Here is a 19,899-nt window from a genome sequence, read left to right on the forward strand (position 1 = left end):
TATAGGCCCGTATTTGTATACTGACATTTTCACAATAAAGGTTTTTAAAACAAAACATGGTAGTAGTATTTACATTGGTAAAGTTTTTAATTTTAGTCACTGTTTTCGAATCAGTAAAAGGCAAGTGAAATAAAGCAGTCCAATTACATGACGGATAAAAGGTATAATACGCAGGAACGCAGTTAAGATAAATGGTCAAGGGCTGTTGTGTTTTTTACTCCTGCAACATAAAGTGATCGATAAGAATCTGATATTCAGGCGTATCGGCGACTAAGACAGCAGGCCGAGCATCTTTTGCTCAACGGCTCCGTCATTGGACGAAGAAACGCCCTTTTGCTAGAAAAAGGAATATATTTTACTTGCAGGACAGTTGTAAATTTTCCGGGAAAGTACATTAGCCTGGAACATTATAACATATATGTTTAAGAAAAAATAATGTTCGAAAGCAATAAAAAGCGTAATTTTTAGGTCATATGACCAAGCCTTTCATCATTAGAATAACAAAAGTAAAATGAACCAATGAAAAGTTTTATAAACAAGTCACATGACCTGTTATGCTTACGTTACGCGCCGCGCCCCGGATCGCTTCCGGGAAGCTGCGCTTCGCGCACCGGAGCACTTCCGGGTGCGCTAACGCGGCGTGTCATATAACGCATTACGCGACAACGTAGGTCCAGAATATAGTCAAAATGTCTCCACCAACCAGCGGTCGGAACACAACCCCTTTCAGTAGTCTAAAAAGTTCTGTTAAATGACAACAGAAGGGACAGGCAACAAGAACCATCAGTCAAAGAGGGGAGGGCAAGTTCTTCCCTACCGGGTCACGTTGGGGCGCTACCGGAACAGATCGAATTGGTAGTCTACAGTGTTTCTGGATGTTTCAGACTGAAGCTGGCGTCAGCATGAGAGCACCACCATCTCGTAGCTCAGTCGTGGCCATTCCACGAGCAATCATGGCAGCCGCTCCCCACCAGAAGCCTGCGGGAGTCGGGGGCCCCCAAGACTTTTGTAGAATCTTCAAGGCTCAGGGGACGCTTTCAAGAATGGGGCCCAAGCCCTAGCAGACAAGCGTCCGAGTTCCAAGGTGTCCCAGGGCCATTTTAGTGGATCACGCCCAAATCTGAAGAGCCGGCCGCCATTTTGAGAGTCTTGTGGCAGCCGCCTATCGCTGCATCGCAAGAGCGGGAGCAACTCAACTACATGGTGAGCGAGACGCTGTAGTCGCAAGAGCGGGCGGTAAACAGCTGAATGGCGGAAGAGGCACAGTGTAGCAAAAGCGGGCGGAATGGCAACTGAAACGGTAAAGGGGCGCCCCACTACAGCGTGTCTTCAGGTAAAACGGATTGTGGGACAAGGTCCAGATGGAAGAGTCATCAAAAGGCAAAAAGTTCCGCCGGGAGCCGGCCGCCTATGTCGGGGGCGATCTTAGGCCACAGCAGGGCAACACGACTTGGGGAGGGGGCAGGAGCCAAGCGCCCCCTCCCAGTCCGCGCCACCACGCCGTATGTTGAAAATCTGAAGCCATCATTCTACAAACTCTCAACCAGCCTTGGATGGAAAAATCTTGATGAATGTACAAACTGAAAACCAGTTTTTGTCTGCATAGCATCAGCAGCAACGCTTGCTATCAGAGTTTATGAGTTTCATGCTCGATCGATTGAGCTAGCCGGATCAGGCAACAAAAAGTATAAAATAGTTATGTAAATAGTTATTTAATAAAATGTTTTACCCTGTTACTTTGCTGGTGTGTTGTATATATTTATAATATTTGCTAGAGTTTATCGTTATTTTGGGCGGGGTGGGTGGCGGAGCCGAGCTGTCTTGCAGCCCTCATGGTGTGGAGCTCAGTTCATCTCACTATTTTCGTATTTCTCATGAAGGGTTGTTCCTAATGTTTCTATTTTAGCGAGGTCAAAAAGAGATCCCATTAGTGGCCTACTGATTTTGCTCGATTACTTTTGTTTTTTTACACGATTTTTCACTATCTGCAAAGACTAAACAGAGTATTGCGACTTTGTGCTTGTTTGTAAATAGAGAATGAACCAAAGAGAATCAATTGTAAAACAGTAAATGCTTGGATAACAATCAATCAAATGGAGAGACAAGCAGGCACGACGGATTACAACGGGGGCAAAGGCCTGCGTTAACTACCCTTCACTATCTGCAAAGAGAGAGCACTACTAAGAGAAAAGAGGGGGGGGGCAGCGTTCAAAGCACATCAGCGTGCATAAACACGAAAAAGTTTTTACCTATCACGTACTTGACATTTGACAGCTTTTGATATTTGCTATTAAAAAACCATTGAAATTCACTGAAAAAACCATAGGTTTTAGCCCATATATAGTTAGGGATTAGCATTTACAAAACCTTAATTTACTCGCACAAAACCATAGAAATTCGCATATATAGTTAGATGCAATAACTATATATCGCGCACCCGCAACCCACTGCTGATGATGTCACATATTACATCATTCATGACATGGTCAGTGACATCAGTGATGAGATCACTGATGACATCTCAAATGACATCATTCATGACATGGTCAGTGACATCACTGATGATATTTCAAATGACATCACTTGTAAAATCACTGATAACATCTCATTTGTCATTACTGATCACATCACTGATGATATCATTCATGTGATAATACGATCAACCTCTTCAGACTCTAATATAACCTTAGATACAATCAGTGTAAACAGACTCTCACAGACTGTCACTCATCCATGGAGTTACTCACACACCTAGTCAGTCATGCAAAGAATCAATCACACCTCCATTTCCTCAACTATACAGTTATACACACCTTACTTAATCAAACATATACTAACACATATTTACTCTCTTATACAATCCCTGATACAAGTTCACAATGATCCATACAGCCACTCACACATTCACTGGCTCTTATGCACAGTTATTTATATATGTCAACTCTTACATGTACTGTGTTTTACATATGTAGTTACTTTGACATGTAGCACTGCGATATCCATTCACTCACCAATACACTCATGCACACAGTCAACCGCCCATCCCGCTGTTTTCACATGCACTTTTGAACCCATACATCTACTGAATCAACTGCTCACACATCTATGCACAGAGTCACACACCTCTCAGCCACCCCCACACACACACTCAGTCTCCCATACAAATATTTGGGCAACCAATCAATAACCCATATAGTTACTCATATAGCTACTGATCAACACATGCAGCAGTTTACAGAACTACAGTAATAATGATGCACAAATTAAGACAGTTTAGTCACTAACCCATGCACTCAGTGAGACACATTTAATCATTCTCTCATACAGTCAGTCATGCACCTACTAAATCCTTCATCCAAACACTTATACATCCACTCATTCTTCAATATGTAAGACATATTTTAACTTTACAGAAACATAGTCACTGGATGTTGTCATTTGAGATGTCATCAGTGATGTCATTTGAGATGTCATCAGTGATGTCATCAGTGATGTCACTGACCATGTCATGAATGATGTAATATGTGACATCATCAGCAGTGGGTTGTGGGTGCGCGATATATAGTTATTGCATCTAACTATATATGCGAATTTCTATGGTTTTGTGCGAGTAAATTAAGGTTTTGTAAATGCTAATCCCTAACTATATATGGGCTAAAACCTATGGTTTTTTCAGTGAATATATATATATATATATATATATATATATATATATATATATATATATATATATATATATATATATATATAAACCCTAAAAACTAATTCCACCCTAGTCCCTTTAAATACCCCAGCACCCTTAAACACTAACCCATCCTGACCCCAAAAATACCCCTGTACCCCAAAACCCAAAACAACCCCTGAACCCTAAAAAAACCCTGTACCCCAAAGCCCAAACATACCCCTGAACCCTAAAAATACCCCTGTACCCCAAAACACAAACAACCCCTGAACCCCAAAACCCAAAACAACCCCTTAACCCCAAAAATACCCCTGTACCCCAAAACCCAAAACAATCCCTGAACCCTAAAAATAGCCCTGTACCCCAAAACCCAAACCTACCCCTGAACCCCAAAATTACCCCTGTACCCCAAAACCCAAAACAACCCCTGAACCCTAAAAATACCCCTGTACACCAAAACCCAAAACAACCCCTAAACCCTAAAAATACCCCTGTACCCCAAAACCCCAAACAACCCCTGAACCCCCCAAAAAACCCTGTACCCCAAAACCCAAAACAACCCCTTAACCCCAAAAATACCCCTGTACCCCAAAACCCAAAACAATCCCTGAACCCTAAAAATACCCCTGTACCCCAAAACCCAAAACAACCCCTGAACCCTAAAAATACCCCTGTACCCCAAAACGCAAACCTACACCTGAACCCTAAAAATACCCCTGTACCCCAAAACGCAAACCTACCCCTGAACCCTAAAAATACCCCTGTACCCCATAACCCTTAAATACCCCTGCACCCCATAACCCAAACCTACCCTTAAAATACCCCTGATCCCAAAAAAACACATATACTTACCTTACAACTTACCTTAAAACATATACTTTTACCAATCATGCTTTTACAATGATTTTCGTCATAAAAGCATGCGAGATAAAAGCATACAATATATAAAGGCATGCGGAATGAAAAAATGCGGAGTAAAGGTACCTGCGTACTAATGGTATGAGGAGTGAAAGTATGCGGAGTAAAAAATGCAGAGTGACGGTATTTTACCCTCTCAGCCGAGTGCTTGGAGTGAGGTTGTTGGGGAAATCATACCGATGGTGTCGGCCACCATCTTTTCTACTCTCGGCACTCAGTTGGTCACTGGTGCTGTTGGGAGTGGACCCTCCTTGCCCAACCACCGCACTCGGTCTATCTCTGTCCGGAGTTGCCTCCGCTGGGTGGCTACCTTCCTCAGACACCTCGGCAGCATCATCTTCCCAGAGGCTCCTTTAAGGCTCCATGCTGGCCTCACTAGGCCTTGGACATTTCTTGAACCAGGACACTTTGCGAGCTATGCACTGGTTCCCTTTTCCGGCCACCACAAGAGTTCCTTGGATTCTCACCACCTTCCACGGGTCAGGCTCGAATGGTGTACGAAACTTGGACCCAGGGTGTCTGTCTTTACCCACCACATAATCTCCCACTTGGATGTTCACCAGCCTGGCTCCTCCTTTCTGGCAGGCCTGATCATTGTTCTTTTGACGGTGGGCTTGAGACTGCTCCACATCCAGAACGGCAGGGGTTCAGGCATCACTACTTGGTATGCCGGCACGCACAGCTCGTTTCAGCAAAAGGTCATGTGGCGCACACTTGGTCGTGCAATGAGGCGTCTGCCGGTTAGCTCTCAGAAATTGGTGTAGGCAGTTCTCCAGATTGACTCCCCGAGCTACTCCAATTCCCAGAGCTTTGTTAAGGGTCCCCATAAAACCGTTCGACATCGCCGTAGGCTTGCGGCCATTGCGGCATTATCTTCTGATGCTTTATACCACACTGCTCTAGAAATTAATGAAACTCCTGCCCTTCGAAGGGTAGCCCTTTATCCTTCTGGAGTTCCACCGGCAGTCCTAGCAAGGCAAAAGTATTTTCCAGGGCCGGTTGCAGGTGTTCAAAAGCCATCGAAGACACAGCTCCACCACGGGGAATTTTGAATGGCTGTTCACCAACATCACCATTTGTCTGCCGTCTGGGAAACTCCCAAAGTCCAAGCTTACTCACTCCCACGGCGACATGCAGGGACCATCCATGATGAGAGGTGCTTCTGGGGGTCGTCCCCTGTTATGATGCATGCCTGGCACTTTCTCACTTTGTCTTACATTAACCTGTCCGTCCCCGGGAACTATACCTTTGTGTGCTTTGGTCTTCTCTATTCCCTGGTCTCCTTGGTGTGCCAAGTCAACCATGCGGTCACGGAGGGCAGCCAGTATCACTATCCTTGATCCTCGCAGGATAATGCCATCCCCTTCGGCACTCAGGTCCCCTCGGCAACTCCCCACACTTTCCCAGTACTCCTTTTCTTCGGCAGACCTTCGGTTGTTCCCACTGAGGAACCACTTCCACTGGTGATTACACAACGTCCGGGCAACTTCCTGTAAACATCCATCTCCTTGCGACCCTTCCTGATGTCCCCCAGCCGCAAAGCCAGGGGTCGGGCTTCTTCCAGCAACTGTTTCACAAAACATTTGGCGCCATCATCTACTTCCGATCCTTGCATTCCGCTCGGAGCCATCAGGTGCCATGACAGATAGTTGGCTGGGTTACTTATTCCTGGATGATACACCACCACAAACCGGTACTGCTGGATCTGAACAGCCCACCTCTCAAGCGGCTTGTGGTCCGTCACCACGGTGAAAGAATGCCCACACAAGTAGATGTGAAAATGATGACATGCCCAGCGATGGCCAGGGCCTCTCTCTCGATCTGCGCATATCGGGTCTCCACCGATGTGAGTGCCCTGCTGGCATAGGTGATGGGAACTCACTCATTCTGGACAGAGCTCTGTAGGAATACAGCCCCCAGCTCCACCGGGCTAGCATCCACAATCAACTCCGTCGCCGCTCCCGGCTGAAAGTGTGCCACTGTTCCCCTTTTAGCAAAGCCCTCTTGACATCAGCAAATGATCGAACCTCCTCGTCCGTCCACTGCCACCCAGTGTCCTTCTTAGTTAGTTACCTTAGGGGTTCCGAGATGGTAGCTAACCGGGGGATAAATCATCCACAGTAATTCGCCATCCCCAAAAAGCTCCTTACTTCGAATGGTGTCTAGGGGATTGCTGCTGTCCTGATTGCCTCCACCTTGGCCGGATCCACCTGCAGCCCTTGGATGGAGAAACGATATCCAAAGAACTCGACCTCGGTGGTGTAGAGGGCACATTTTGTTTTATGTAGGGTGAGACCTTGCTCCACCAGTCGCTGGAGAGTCGCCCTCAACCTCACATGTTGTTCGTCCAACGACTTCGAGAATATGAGAATGTCATCGCTGACATTGATGACTCCCACCAGGCCAGATAGCGCCTCCCGCACAGCCTCTTGGAATACTTCTGCCGCAGAGGACACCGTAAAGCTTAATCGTTTGAAATATTGTAACTCCACGTGGTAAGAGAACGTGGTTATGTGCCTATTTTCTTCCGCCAGCCTCAGTTGATGGTATCCGGAGTTTAAGCCCACTTTTGAGAACCTCTGTTCCCCATTCAGGTCCGTCACAATCTCATCGATGGTCGGGGTGATATGTCTTTCTCACTGGATGGCCTTGTTTGGGAGCCTCATGTCCACGCACAGCCTAATGGCTCCAGGCTGCTTCGGCTTGGGTGCAATGACCAGGGGAGACACCCACGGCGTAGGGCCCGACACTTTCTCAATCACCCTCCCTCATTCCAGCCAGTCCAGCTTTGCTTCCACCAAAGGTCTCAGATGGAACAGTACCCTTCAGTGATGAAGCGTCACAGGCTGGATGGACTCATCAATGTGTAGCCTGACTTCGACTCCTTTCAGGCACCCCAGTCCCTGAAACAGTCAAGGGTACTCCTAAAGAATCCTGTCTGCCTGCGACTGGTGTATGTGTTTTGCAAACATCACCAACACTAGGTCTCCGGCCGTGTGATAGCTGAGCAACGAACCCACTTGATCACAAGTGACATAGAACCTTGTTGCTGTAACTCTGTCTTTGTACTTCAACTCCACATGAATAACTCCCTGTAGTGGAATCAGAGTCGTACCCCCATACGTGAGAATTTTCACCCCCGTCGGCATCAGCCGGGCCTGGGGTTGAGTCTCTTGTACTGACCAGCATCCAGTATGTTGACTGATGCACCTATGTCAATGAGGGCTCATATACATGACTCCCCCATCCACACTTGACAGGTCGGTGGGGGCCTTTTGGCAGTGTTCACCCCTCGGATGTGGGAGATTACAAAGACATTCTCCTCCTCATCGTCGGTGTCTGACGATGGTTGCCCTCTATTGTTTGCTTCTTCCTCCGCCTGCACCGTCTTGGAGCGCCTTCACGGCCTTCTGTCCTGGGAGTTTGCTTCCACCTGGTGGCCCCCCACTCCGGTATACATTCGCAAAATGTTCATATTTATTGCATTTTATGCACTGCCTTCCTTGCGCTGGACATACCCTCGGGGCATGCGCCTCTATGCCGCAGTTCTGAAATTTACACCTCCGGCGCCGGTTTTCCCGCTTGGCACCGCTTCAGTTTCCTCGGCCGTACGATTTCTTGATCACCTCTACCCTTTCCTCTTTGATCGGAGTTGGAAACACTGGCTGGCTTCCCCCGACTTCTTTGCCAGCGCCATCTCCATTTCACCAGCACGTGCGTCTGCCAGCTCATGGGATCTCCCCAGAATTAGGATTTCATTCATCGTGATTCCTGGCTGGCGAAGGATTAACTTGCACAGCTCCGAGGACTTTCAACCTGAAATCACTGGTCTCTGGTCTCAAATGCCCGATCAGGCACGGTACAGGTACTGGCTAGCTCCGCAGCCACGCATAGTACATATCAATCGATTCTTCCTCCCGTTGCTTTGCTTGTCGCAGCTGGAAATGTTTATAATCGGGGTTAACTTGCGGCTCAAAGTAGCTATTTAGGGCCTGTATCGCTTTGTCATAATCATTTCTGTCCCCAGAGTCTGGCAGATCTTGGAATAGATCACAAATCTCATCGCCACCTATCAGCAACAGTAACAACCTCTTGACAGTGTTGTCTGTCTCCCGGGTGGCGACAAAGTAATTCTCCAGCTGCCCCAACCACTTCTTCCAGCACGGTGCTGCTGTTGTGGGTTCTGCTAGTTAGCTGAATTCTGGAAGGTTCTTCGTGGCCGCTTAACTCGGCCTCCCTCAACTTTTGAATTTTTCGAGGTATTTGCAGCAAATTTGGTTATTGGTTGGAGTAGTCATTTGGCAATGATTGTGTAGATGAACAAAAGTTAAAGAGAATGATGAAAAAATATATCTCTATCTGTTTTAGCTGACATAGCATTTTTTCTCACACTTACTGTGGAAAACCACTGAATGGAATCAAACGGCACTTGGAGTGAAAGTAGAAATGTACTCATAACGTATGACTCTTTGGTTTGGTATAAATTCACTCTATTGTTTATATCGTCATTAAAAAAACGTTGCTGAGAGGATTTTAACAGTTTTGTATTTCTGTGCTTTTTAAAATCGCTTAATTATGATTCACAACTCCTGCCAATCATATTTAGATTTTTTTGACAAAAGTGATAGGCTGGAGAAGGGCTCTGGATTTTTTTTTAAGCAATGTTGAAAATTACAAATCGATTCCAATTCATGATTTTGTTGTGTTGGAGAAAAGAAATCTACCCCATACGGATCCACTGTCCAAGGTGGTGGTGAGGGTTACCAGGAGGCATGGAAAACCTGAATCAAACACCATGAAAAAAGATAGAAACAAATATGCGATTCATAAATCAAAAATAGACCACTGTCCCGAAAGCCACAGTTTTAGGTACTGGATTCAACCGCCATTGTGAGAATGAGAGAACAAAAAACATCTACAGCAAGTTAAACATCATAATGAATTAGAACAAGCATTGGCATAACCAATAGGTCTCGCTTTTTGGACCGTATAAGTATTTAATTAGGCAGCAGAATATCCTTGGTGCAACAACAACTGTTGCATGGCTAAACACATGTCCCGAAAGCGAGACCTATTAGCTATGCCAATGCTTGTTATTAATTGTGTATTCCAAGAAGTGAAAGAGATTATTGGGTCCTGTTGTGCCTAACAGCCTTATAAACTATTTTTAGAGCTGTTAAAGTCGCAGAAGCTCGTACAACCTTTCCAAACCTTTTAATGTAAAGTTCACCGAGCCACAACTTTGACAGATGCCGTTTGCCTCCATAATTAGAATCTAGAAATTAGCGTTTTTGTTTAGAAATTACACCAAAAATGCTAGCATTGTGAGGGGCAACTGGAAATACAGTACTGTCTTGCTGTTTGCAGTGAAAAAAATAAAATGTTCTACCTTATCTCAGGTGGAAAAGCCCTGGAAGAGGCTTCTTGGTGTAAAAATGTTAAATGAAAGGTACCCAGAATTAAGACATATACAGCGTTTAATGTAGAAGGTCCTTAATGAAGAGATTCTGAAGGGCGATAGTGAAATCAAGCAGAGATTAAGAACTGATAATTTGTCGCCATGATACCCAACCCTCGCATTCATCTGCAGAATATGTAGGTGCGGCCTGGGGGCATTTGGTAAGAGATCTACGCCACCACCTCAGTTTTATCCAAGTTTAACTTGAGCCAGGGACTTCCCATCCACCCATCGATACCGGAGAGTTTCTAGTTATAGTAGCTCACCCACAAATAAAAGAGCAGCAGCTGGGCGTCACACGTATATACGTAGAACCAGACTCCATGGCCGCAGCCCTGCCTAACCGGAAGCTCAGCTGAAACAGAAATGCCAACCATTGGTGAACTCGTGTCCAAGAGGGTAGGGTTCAGCGGCTTAGCTAGGATGTCAGGGGCCCTAGTGTAGGGAAGGAAATGCCCCTCTATCTGAACTGTGAAATACAGCACAAATCGGGCCTTTGGGCACCGGTGCCACTGCTCCTGCTGCGCCAAAAAATGGAAGATACCACTTTGGAAGGGATAATGAGCGGGAAGGGGCCCCTCCATTACAAAAGAAATTACCCACTCTGGTGCCATGGGTGATCTAGACCCTGAGGATGGGTGATGGAGGGCGTCATAAACTGTCTTCGGTTCTAATAACGCCCCCTCCAGCCTTTGCTCCTTCCTGAATCCCCCTCGCCCAGCCTCGTATTCCATAGACTTCCTCTTCCACAACTTCCATTTTTGTTCAAAGTGCTGCATTTCTTTCACCTGTTACTGCGGAGTGGTGCCTGTGATCTGTTCATGCACTGCTGTTCGAGGCGCTGTGCACATTGTTGATGGTTGGCATTTGTTCCTTGTAGAGGATGCTCAGCTACCCATCACGTTGCTGTTTGTAAAGCGGGTTGACGCCCTTTCCGGTGACTATGCGCTATAAAAATACAAAATGAAATAAATAAACATAACCAGCGCCTTGATTCTGCTGCCATCAAGTCCGTGTGCAGGTTGCACAGAGCAGCAAATAGATCAGACTCTTTGTTAAGGTCATCCAAGGGCACACCTGCTTACTGCTGGCCCTCAACATAACCAGCCTTTTATTCTGACATGGTCTGAAGACCGAAGGATACGCAGGGGTTCTCGTGCATCTCAAAATGCAATAATAGGGAGTTAACAGCAAAAGCTGCCTTGCTTCCTTTAATAGCACAATCAATCATTGTGTAGCTTGGGTAAAACATGTGAGCGTGTGAGGGTAAGAACACAGGAGGGAAACAACGCAAAGGTTGTGCGAAGTTAGGTTGCATGGTTAAAGGAACACGGGTGAGCGCTGGTTTGGGAAAATAACAGGGATGGCGTTAGGTAGGAACAAATGGAGATAGAGCAACATGGATTGGGTGGAAGTGAACGAATAAGAAAGAGAAACGTGGAGTTAAAGCAAACAGGAGAGTGGTTCAAATCTAAAACAACAGGCACAAGCTCGCGCAGCAGCAGGGGGAGGCGTGCGCGCGCCTCGCGCGGAAGCAGGGGGAGGAGGGGGTTTGCGCGATTCACTTGCGGGAGCGATAATTGCTACCATATGGCGGTGCTCGCTCCCGCAAGTGAATAGCCACACGTGCACGCGTTGCCATTGAAAGCAATAGAACGCGTGCATGGTTGTGGGTGAAAAAGGGGAACGATGGCTACAGGTCTCCTCTGCAGCGCATGCTCGCTGCGTAGGCAAGACCAAAAAAGTCTGACCAACAGCACAGGTTTTAACCCCTTCGCTGCTAGGCCTTTTCCGCCCCTGTGCTAAGCCTTTTTTTTGCTATTTGGGTTAGTTTGTGCTTAAGCCTCTGTAACTTTCTGACCACATAAGGCATCCATGCCAAATGTGTGACCTTTTTTTCCAACATAATGGGGATTCTAAAGGTACCCAGGGTTTATGGATTCCCCTGGAGAGGACCCAGAAATTAGCTCAAATACAGCTAAATGTTTTTTGGGGAAAAGTGGGAGAAAAGGCTACAGATGAAAGCATCTGTTTTTTTTCCCCTGCAGATGGTATCAAAAAAGGGGTTGTGGTGCTGAAATCACCATCTTCCCAGCTTTCAGGGATAAGCAGACTTTAGTAAGAAAACTAAAATATTTTACACAGTTTTTGCATTTTCCTGGTCTATAGCCTATGTTGCTATTTTTTGTGCTTTCAACCTCTTTCCAGTTAATGGTAGAAATGGGTATGAAAGCAATAATGGATCCTGTAAAGCTATACATTTTAGAAAAGTAGACAAAATTCTGAATTTAGCAAGAGCCATTTGTGTGGATCCTTCAAGGTTTCTTTACAGAAACTAACCTTTGAATATAGGAAAAATTGAAAATTAGTTGAAAAACAGCCATTTGTGTCAATGTTTTCACCTGTAACTTCTTCAAATTATGACAGGTGTTTGAAATCAATACAGCGTTACATCTGCTGGACCTTTGTGGTTGTGGGGATATATAGGACTAGTAGGTTCACCTAGAACCCTAGGAACTCAGAGCCAATAACTGAGCAGCTACTGGCCATGGTTTTTTATTATGTAACGGGTACATAGCAATTATTCTGGGAAAATGTATTCATGGAAAAAACGGCATGAAAGACACCTATGTATTTCTGAAATGGGAACAAAATATAGAGTTTAGAAACAGTAGATATTTGCACATTTCAGAAATTGGGAATACCCATACTAGCATGAGAATTATAGGTCATTTTTCAAAATGACTTATTTTTTACACATATCTTTCATTTGGAAGGCAAAAATGCATTGAAAATCAATAGGTAATAACAGTTACTCTACCATTCTGTGTTAACCTAAGTCTCCAGATAAAAATGGTACCTCACTTGTGTGGGTAGGCCTAGTGCCCACGACAGAAAACAGCTGAAAACGCAACGTGGACACACCACATTTTCACAATGAAAAATTACCCTTTTTTGCAAAATGCCTAGCTTTAGTTTTTGAACCCTAGCTCTGCCGGCACCTAGGGAAACCTAGTAATGGATTCCCCTGGGTGCCTAGTTTTAGAAAATGTATAGGTTTGCTAGGTTTCCCTAGCTGCTGGCAGAGCTACGGTTCAAAATCTACAGCTAGGCACTTTGCAAAATAGTGTACATTTTCACTGTAAAATGTGGTGTGTCCAGGTTGCATTTTGGCCCGTTTCCTGATGTGGGCACTAGGCCTACCCACCCATGTGAGGTACCATTTTCTCTGAAGACTTTTGGGAATGCTGGTTGGGTGGAATTATGTGGATCCACGCAGAATATGGAACTTCCACCAGAGAAATGTGAGGAAAATGTGTTATTTTTGACAAATGTTGAACTTTGCAAGGGATTCTGGTTAACAGAACCTGGTGAGAGCCAGACAAGTCACCCCATCCTGGATTTCCCTGCGTGTCTAGTTTTCGATAATGTATAGGTTTGCTAGGTTTCCCTATGTGCTGGCTGCGCTAGGGCACAAAATCCACATTTAGGCACATTGCAAAAAACAAGCCTGTGCCTTGTGGGCTTTCTACCGCCGTGGTGGGAAATCAGGGGGGGGTGGGGGGAGGGGGGTGGATGACCCAACCTTTATGTGGGGGGCTGGGGGCATTGAGAAGCTGTTTTTGGGCAGACCCCAACCCCACATCAATAAAATAAAATCCCTGGTGTCTAGTGGGTTTTCTGCCCCGGGGGGCAGATTGGGGGATCCTGCCCCCATTTTCTCCCCCAGAGGGGCAATAAGACTTTTGTGCCCAAAGTAAAATGGGGGAGCAAAGGCCCTTGCCCAAGGGGCCACTCCCCCCTCCCTGGTGCTATTGGGGGTATCCCTGCTTGGGGATCACCCTCCTGGTGTGATCCCCAAGCAGCGATCTACTAGGGAAGGATATCATTGGAAAGGGGAGAGTCTCCCCTTTCCAACGATACCTCTCCCATCTTTTTCGGTGCACGGGGGGCTGAGATAGCTCCACAAGCACTGAAACTGAGAAACTGAAACTAAGTTTCAGTTTCTATTTCATTGTAATGACAACAGCGTGCCATGCGCGCGATCAGCATTGCAAAGAAATACAAAACTCGGCCTGGGGAGGTCGAGGAAGCTCTTCTCCACCTCCCCAGGCTAAAAAAAAAAGGAAAATCCCTCTGCTGTCTGCAGCAGAAGGATTTACTGTGCATGGGCTCATGACGGAATGGTTCCGTCATGAGCACACTAGAACTTGTGCTCATGATGGAACCATTATGTTCTTCAGGACATAAGTATGCCGTCTGGCACAATAACTATTGTGTAGTGACCTGACAAGTAGGACATTAGGACCCTGTGGGTCATTAGGGAGGTGACCAGGTCACCGGACACCACATCCGTTCAGGGGACAGGAAGAGGGCCGATTCGACCAGGACAGAGAAGGGGACGGACGTGTGTATGACCAGATGCAAGCAAAATATAAATAAAGAACCGTGAATGCACCCACCTGTGTCCCGCGTGTGATTCTGCTGCAAGGGGCCCACTGCATGGACACGACAACTGGCGACAAGGAGAAGTGACGAATTCACGTGTGAGGATCGCGCTGTGCACCAGAACGAACGTCACTGGTGCAGAGAGACGCAAGGAGCTACACTGGAGCCCACCCCGATCAGCGTCCAACAGAGATCTACAAGCGCGCTAATAGCATTGGAGGAACAGCGCTAATGCCCAGTCAGAGGCGCGAGATCCTCGCGCTTAGAAATTGAAGCGCGAAGTCTCGCGAGAAGAAGAAACACCGGCGGCCATCTTAGAAACAGGCGGGAAAACCAATAGAAAGAAGGAAAACATGCGGCGGCCATCTTAGGAACAGACAAAGCGAGACTTCGAGAGCAAAGTCTCGCGTGAACAAAAGGAAGCCATTTTGATGGGGACAACATTAAAGAAATAATGGGAAAATAAAGAGCAGCCATCTTAAGGACAGGCTAAAGAAGGAAAGAGGCAGAAGACCATAGGAAAACGACAAAGAAAGCCTAGAACAAGCTAAAACAAAGCAAAACAATAGAAGAAGAAAAACAATAAGAGAAATAAAAGAGAAAGGAGCAGACAAAAGAAGAATAAGAAGAATAAAGGGAATAAAAGAGACAAAAGAGAAAAGAAACAAGAAAAGGCTAAAATAAAGCAAAATAAAGAAGAAGAAGAAGAATAGAGGGAATAAAAGAGACAAAAGAGAAAAGAAACAAGAAAAGGTTAGAATAAAGTAAAAGAAGAAGAATAAAAAGAGAAATAAAAGAAAGGAGCAGACAAAAGGAAGAAGGCAAGAATGGCAGATCCAAAGCCCAGCGCACAATACAGGAGACCACTACCGTTCAACTTATCGGAGCCGCAAACAGGAATATGGTGGGAGAAGTGGATCAGACGGTTTGAAAGATATGTAGAGGATACAGATGCAGCGGACGGAAAGAAGAGAGGTTTACTGTTGAACTTAGCAGGGGATGACGTCGAAGAACTTCTGGTGACCCTGCCTACCGAAGAAACAAAAACATATGAACAACTAAAGAAATGTCTAACAACCAAATTCGACCCACAACGAAACATCGACTTCGAACGATATACATTTACAATTGCATGTCAACAAGTCGGCGAAACACTAGATGACTTTGCGACAAGGCTGAGAAAATTGGTGACACATTGTGAGTTCGACAAATTTGACAACGAGCAAGCAATAAGGCTACGGATCATAGAAGGCTGTCGTGACACAGGATTCAGAGCAAGAATACTAAAGGAGCCGATCTCACTGGAGAACATCCTGTCACTAGCGAGAGCAGAGGCGAGAGCAACGGAACATGCCAAGGAAATGGACAGAGGGAAAAGTGTTGGAATAGAAAACGCACACTTTACGACAAACAGAGATCGCACAGACCGAAGGAAGAATGACTGGAGGGAACAAAAGGAGAGGAGACGACCTGAAGGAACATGCTACAAGTGCGGAATGGAATTTCCGCACAGAGGTCCATGCCCAGCATTCGGCCAGACGTGCAGAAGGTGTGGTGGAAGAAATCACTACGCCAGTATGTGCCAAAGTGCACAATTCAGAGATGACAAGCGGAGAACAGGAAGACAACAGGAATCGACAAAAAAATATGTCAGGTATGTCGACAACGAAAGGAGAAGTTCATCACGAGGGTCAGGCGAAGAGGAGGAAGAAGAGAAAGTGGAAAGACTATACCACATGGCGGAGGGGCACACAGAGCGGAGCGAAGAAGAAGAAGCAGGAGAAACAACACAGCCCGCAGACAGAAAAACCAGAGGAAAGACGGACTATGCAAAGATAAGAGTAGGAGCGCATGAAACAGACTTTGTACTGGACAGTGGTGCAACATGCAACGTCATGTGTGCATCGAAGTATGAGAGAATGGAAGTAAAGCCGATACTCAGAGCGTCCCAGGTGAAGGTTTTTACCTGGGGGGCAAGGAAACAAGTAACAAATTTGGGAAAGTTCACAGAGGAACTGAAGTTCAAGGACAAAATAAACAAAGAGGACATTCATGTTTTACAAGGCGATGTCCCAGGGCCATGCCTGATGAGCAACAGCACAGCCCAAAAGATGGGCCTTATAACAATGACATATAAAAAAGACAAGAGACATGCTGAGAGCGAGCGAAGGAAAGATGCAGGGACCAGAGAAAGAGGAAGAGAACAAAAAAGAATTGTTGAGGGAACGAACACACCAAGGGGCGGCTGTAGAAAGAGAGGAACAAGAAGCAAAATGGGGGGCGGAGAACAATGATCAAGACAACGAGAGGCTGACAAAAAGGGAGCAGAAGAAGGACAACGGAAGATCAGAAAGAAGGCTAAGAAGAGAGAGCAATGACAAAGAGGAAGAGAGGCTGGCAAACGTAGAGCAGGCGGACGACAACTGAAAAGCAGAAGAAAAGATGATGGCAGAAAACGACGACCAAGGAGGGGATGCAAGGGCACAAAGAGACTACACAGAAAAACGTAGGAAAAAGAGACTGGGGAGAAGGGTCGACGAGACTGACAGACTCTCTCTCTCTCTCTCTCTCTCTCTCTCTCTCTCTCTCTCTCTCTCCCCATCTCTCTATCTCTCTTTTCTTTTTCTCACCGCAAAAAATAGGAAAGTGCGGTCCAGGGCTGAAGGGGCGGAACCAATCAGGAGAAACAGCATCATGAACATTTGTTTGCAACAAAGGGGGAGATGTAGTGACCTGACAAGTAGGACATTAGGACCCTGTGGGTCATGAGGGAGGTGACCAGGTCACCAGACACCACATCCGGTCAGGGGACAGGAAGAGGGCAGATTCGACCAGGACAGAGAAGGGGACGGACGTGTGTATGACCAGATGCAAGCAAAATATAAATAAAGAACCGTGAATGCACCCACCTGTGTCCCGCGTGTGATTCTGCTGCAAGGGGCCCACTGCGTGGACACGACAAATTGGATAGAGCGTGGAGAGAGGCTATTTAATGTATATATTAGGTGCATCTGTGCCGGTAAACCAATGAATGAAAACACCACAACCTACCTCTCCGCAGTATACATCCTGCGTGTGGAGGGGTGCTAATTGCTAGTTAGCTAAAGAGAAAATGCTACATTTGATTATGTATAGACCCACGTACTGTGACTTCTACATGGTCACATAGTACCAAAAGAAACGGGCACCCAGCGTGAGATTACACACTGTGCTATTTTATGTGAAAGACACCCATTAACACAAGTGCAGTCAAGAATGGTTACTGCCTCTATATCATTAATTTAAAGAGCGCTTAAAAGAACGGACAACCAGCACCAGCTAACAATTAGTGCTATCCCATATAAAAGTAGGGACACTAACTGAGGATTACATATCCAATGTCTGCCTGACAGCGCCAGATTGCCCAATTTGATAATTCATGTTGGCCAAGAGAAACCCTCCTCACACCAAGAAACAGAAATGATAAAAATACACAATGTACTATTATGGTCTTAACATATAGACCAGCGAGCAATTCTGTCAGTAAGATCATTAATAGTAATTGCCATTTGCTGGGAGAAGTGGAGAACAACTGTCCCTTATTTACATACAAAAGCAACAAAAGTATAAGGGACTGTGGGGCAGATGTAGGAGCCCTAATACCGGTCGGAAACGGACGATTTCGGCCGTTTCTGACTGGTATTAGGCTTTTCAGATGTAGGGGGCCTACCGAATCTGTAATTTTACAGATTCAGTAATTTTACCGATTTGGTAAATATACCGATTCGGTAAAATACCAAATCGGTAAATCCATATGTAGCTGACCTTCCTAAGAGTGCCACAGGCCCTTAAGAGTCAGTATTTTACCGCACAATCCTATTGTGTGGTAAAATACCGAATTCAGGTGTGCATGCACATCTGTGCATGCACACCTGTGCCATGTGACACACAGACATGCCCTTAGGGCATGTATGTGTGCCACATGTCACACAAGCCTGTACTTGGGGTGCTAGAGGGTGTCAAAGTGACACCCCCTGCACCCTTGCAGGATACGGTATTTATCGATTCGGTAAATACCGAATTGGTATTTCCCATTGATTCCTATGGGCATCAAGGCCCATAGGAATCAATGGGCAATACCGATTCGGTATTTACCGAATCGGTAAATACCGAATCTTACAGATTCGGTATTCCTAAATTCGGAATTACCTAAATCTGCCCCCTTCCCATTTACAGACTCTTAAATACCGATTCGGTAACATTCGGTATTTAAGAGTCTGTAAATGGGAATTACCTACATCTAACCCTGTGTACTTTATTAAATACGTCAGTTCCCTGTTCGTATAATTGTTTTTCTCAGCGTACTTACTTAAAAATAAGTTGTGTTTTGCCACAAGTAACTCTAAGCTTCTATCACTACAGGCTTCAAAAGTCTGCACTTTCGATAAAAGACTCAAAACTAAGAGGTAGGAGAAATTTCCCATTTCTCTAAATAGTTTTCCTTTATTTTATGTTATGTTATGTTTAAGGATTGGCAATGCCATTAATTCATGAAAATAAAAATGATAATCTCTGCCATAAAACTCATATTATTTGGTATTTATCATAGAACTCATATTGTTTGGTGTTGGATACCATCATGCTGGTGTTGACTTATCAGACAGAAAAATAATTGAAGGAACCTTTACTGCTGGAGATCTTCCTGTCCTTTGTGAGTAAAGTGACACAAGATAAAGGTTTTGTTTTTTCAATAAATTATTGTGAACCAGATGAGGCAGTAAAACCAACTTACTGTTTTTACTTCTTGCAGTTACAACTAGTACGTTAGCTATGGGAGTAAATCTACCAGCACATTTGGTAGTTATCAAGTCTACAATGCACTATGTTGGAGGAATGTTCCAAGAATATAGTGAAACTGATATTCTGCAAATGATTGGAAGAGCAGGGAGACCTCAAGTAAGCATGTATCAATGTAAACTTATTTGTTCAGTTATCATCTGAAAATATTAGAACTACCAGAAGTTTACAAAAGATTTCAATGAACATGTTTTATCAATTAAAGCACAAATTAAATATAATAATTTTCGAATGGATATGTCTACCTGCAAATTCCTCACCTGTTGAATATCCCAGGCACCAGACTGGGTTTAGAAACTTTTGACAGCTATCCTGCGCTGGTAGGGGGTAAGGGCCCCATCATGATCCTGGAGGTTGTGGTCAAGTCACTACAGTCATATAACACCCACCCACGTACCTTGATGTCAGTTTCTTTTTACTGCACCCTTTGACTGATCGTGAGCTCTCTCCTCAGAGGTTATCTCCTCAGAGATTTTTCTCAATCGATATAAAATAAAAATGTGCGTGCAAGGAGTTAGGAATCTCACTCTTTTCAAAGTGAAGGTTAAGTTCCTGT

The 19,899-nt window shown here is 45.2% G+C and overlaps 1 protein-coding gene across 1 annotated transcript in view; it reads left to right on the forward strand.

Moving 5' to 3' along the window:
- Nucleotides 1-19,899, forward strand: part of HFM1 (helicase for meiosis 1) — a 2,890,879-nt gene that overhangs the window by 1,181,590 nt on the left and 1,689,390 nt on the right. Inside the window, exons 13-15 of the mRNA XM_086925623.1 lie at nucleotides 18,909-18,952; nucleotides 19,096-19,197; nucleotides 19,297-19,442. Coding sequence (XP_086781749.1) covers nucleotides 18,909-18,952; nucleotides 19,096-19,197; nucleotides 19,297-19,442 — 292 coding nt within the window. The remainder of the gene's footprint in view (nucleotides 1-18,908; nucleotides 18,953-19,095; nucleotides 19,198-19,296; nucleotides 19,443-19,899) is intronic.

This window comes from Lissotriton vulgaris, chromosome 1_1 (assembly GCF_964263255.1).
Source record: "Lissotriton vulgaris chromosome 1_1, aLisVul1.2, whole genome shotgun sequence".
Taxonomy (NCBI): Eukaryota; Metazoa; Chordata; class Amphibia; order Caudata; family Salamandridae; genus Lissotriton; species Lissotriton vulgaris.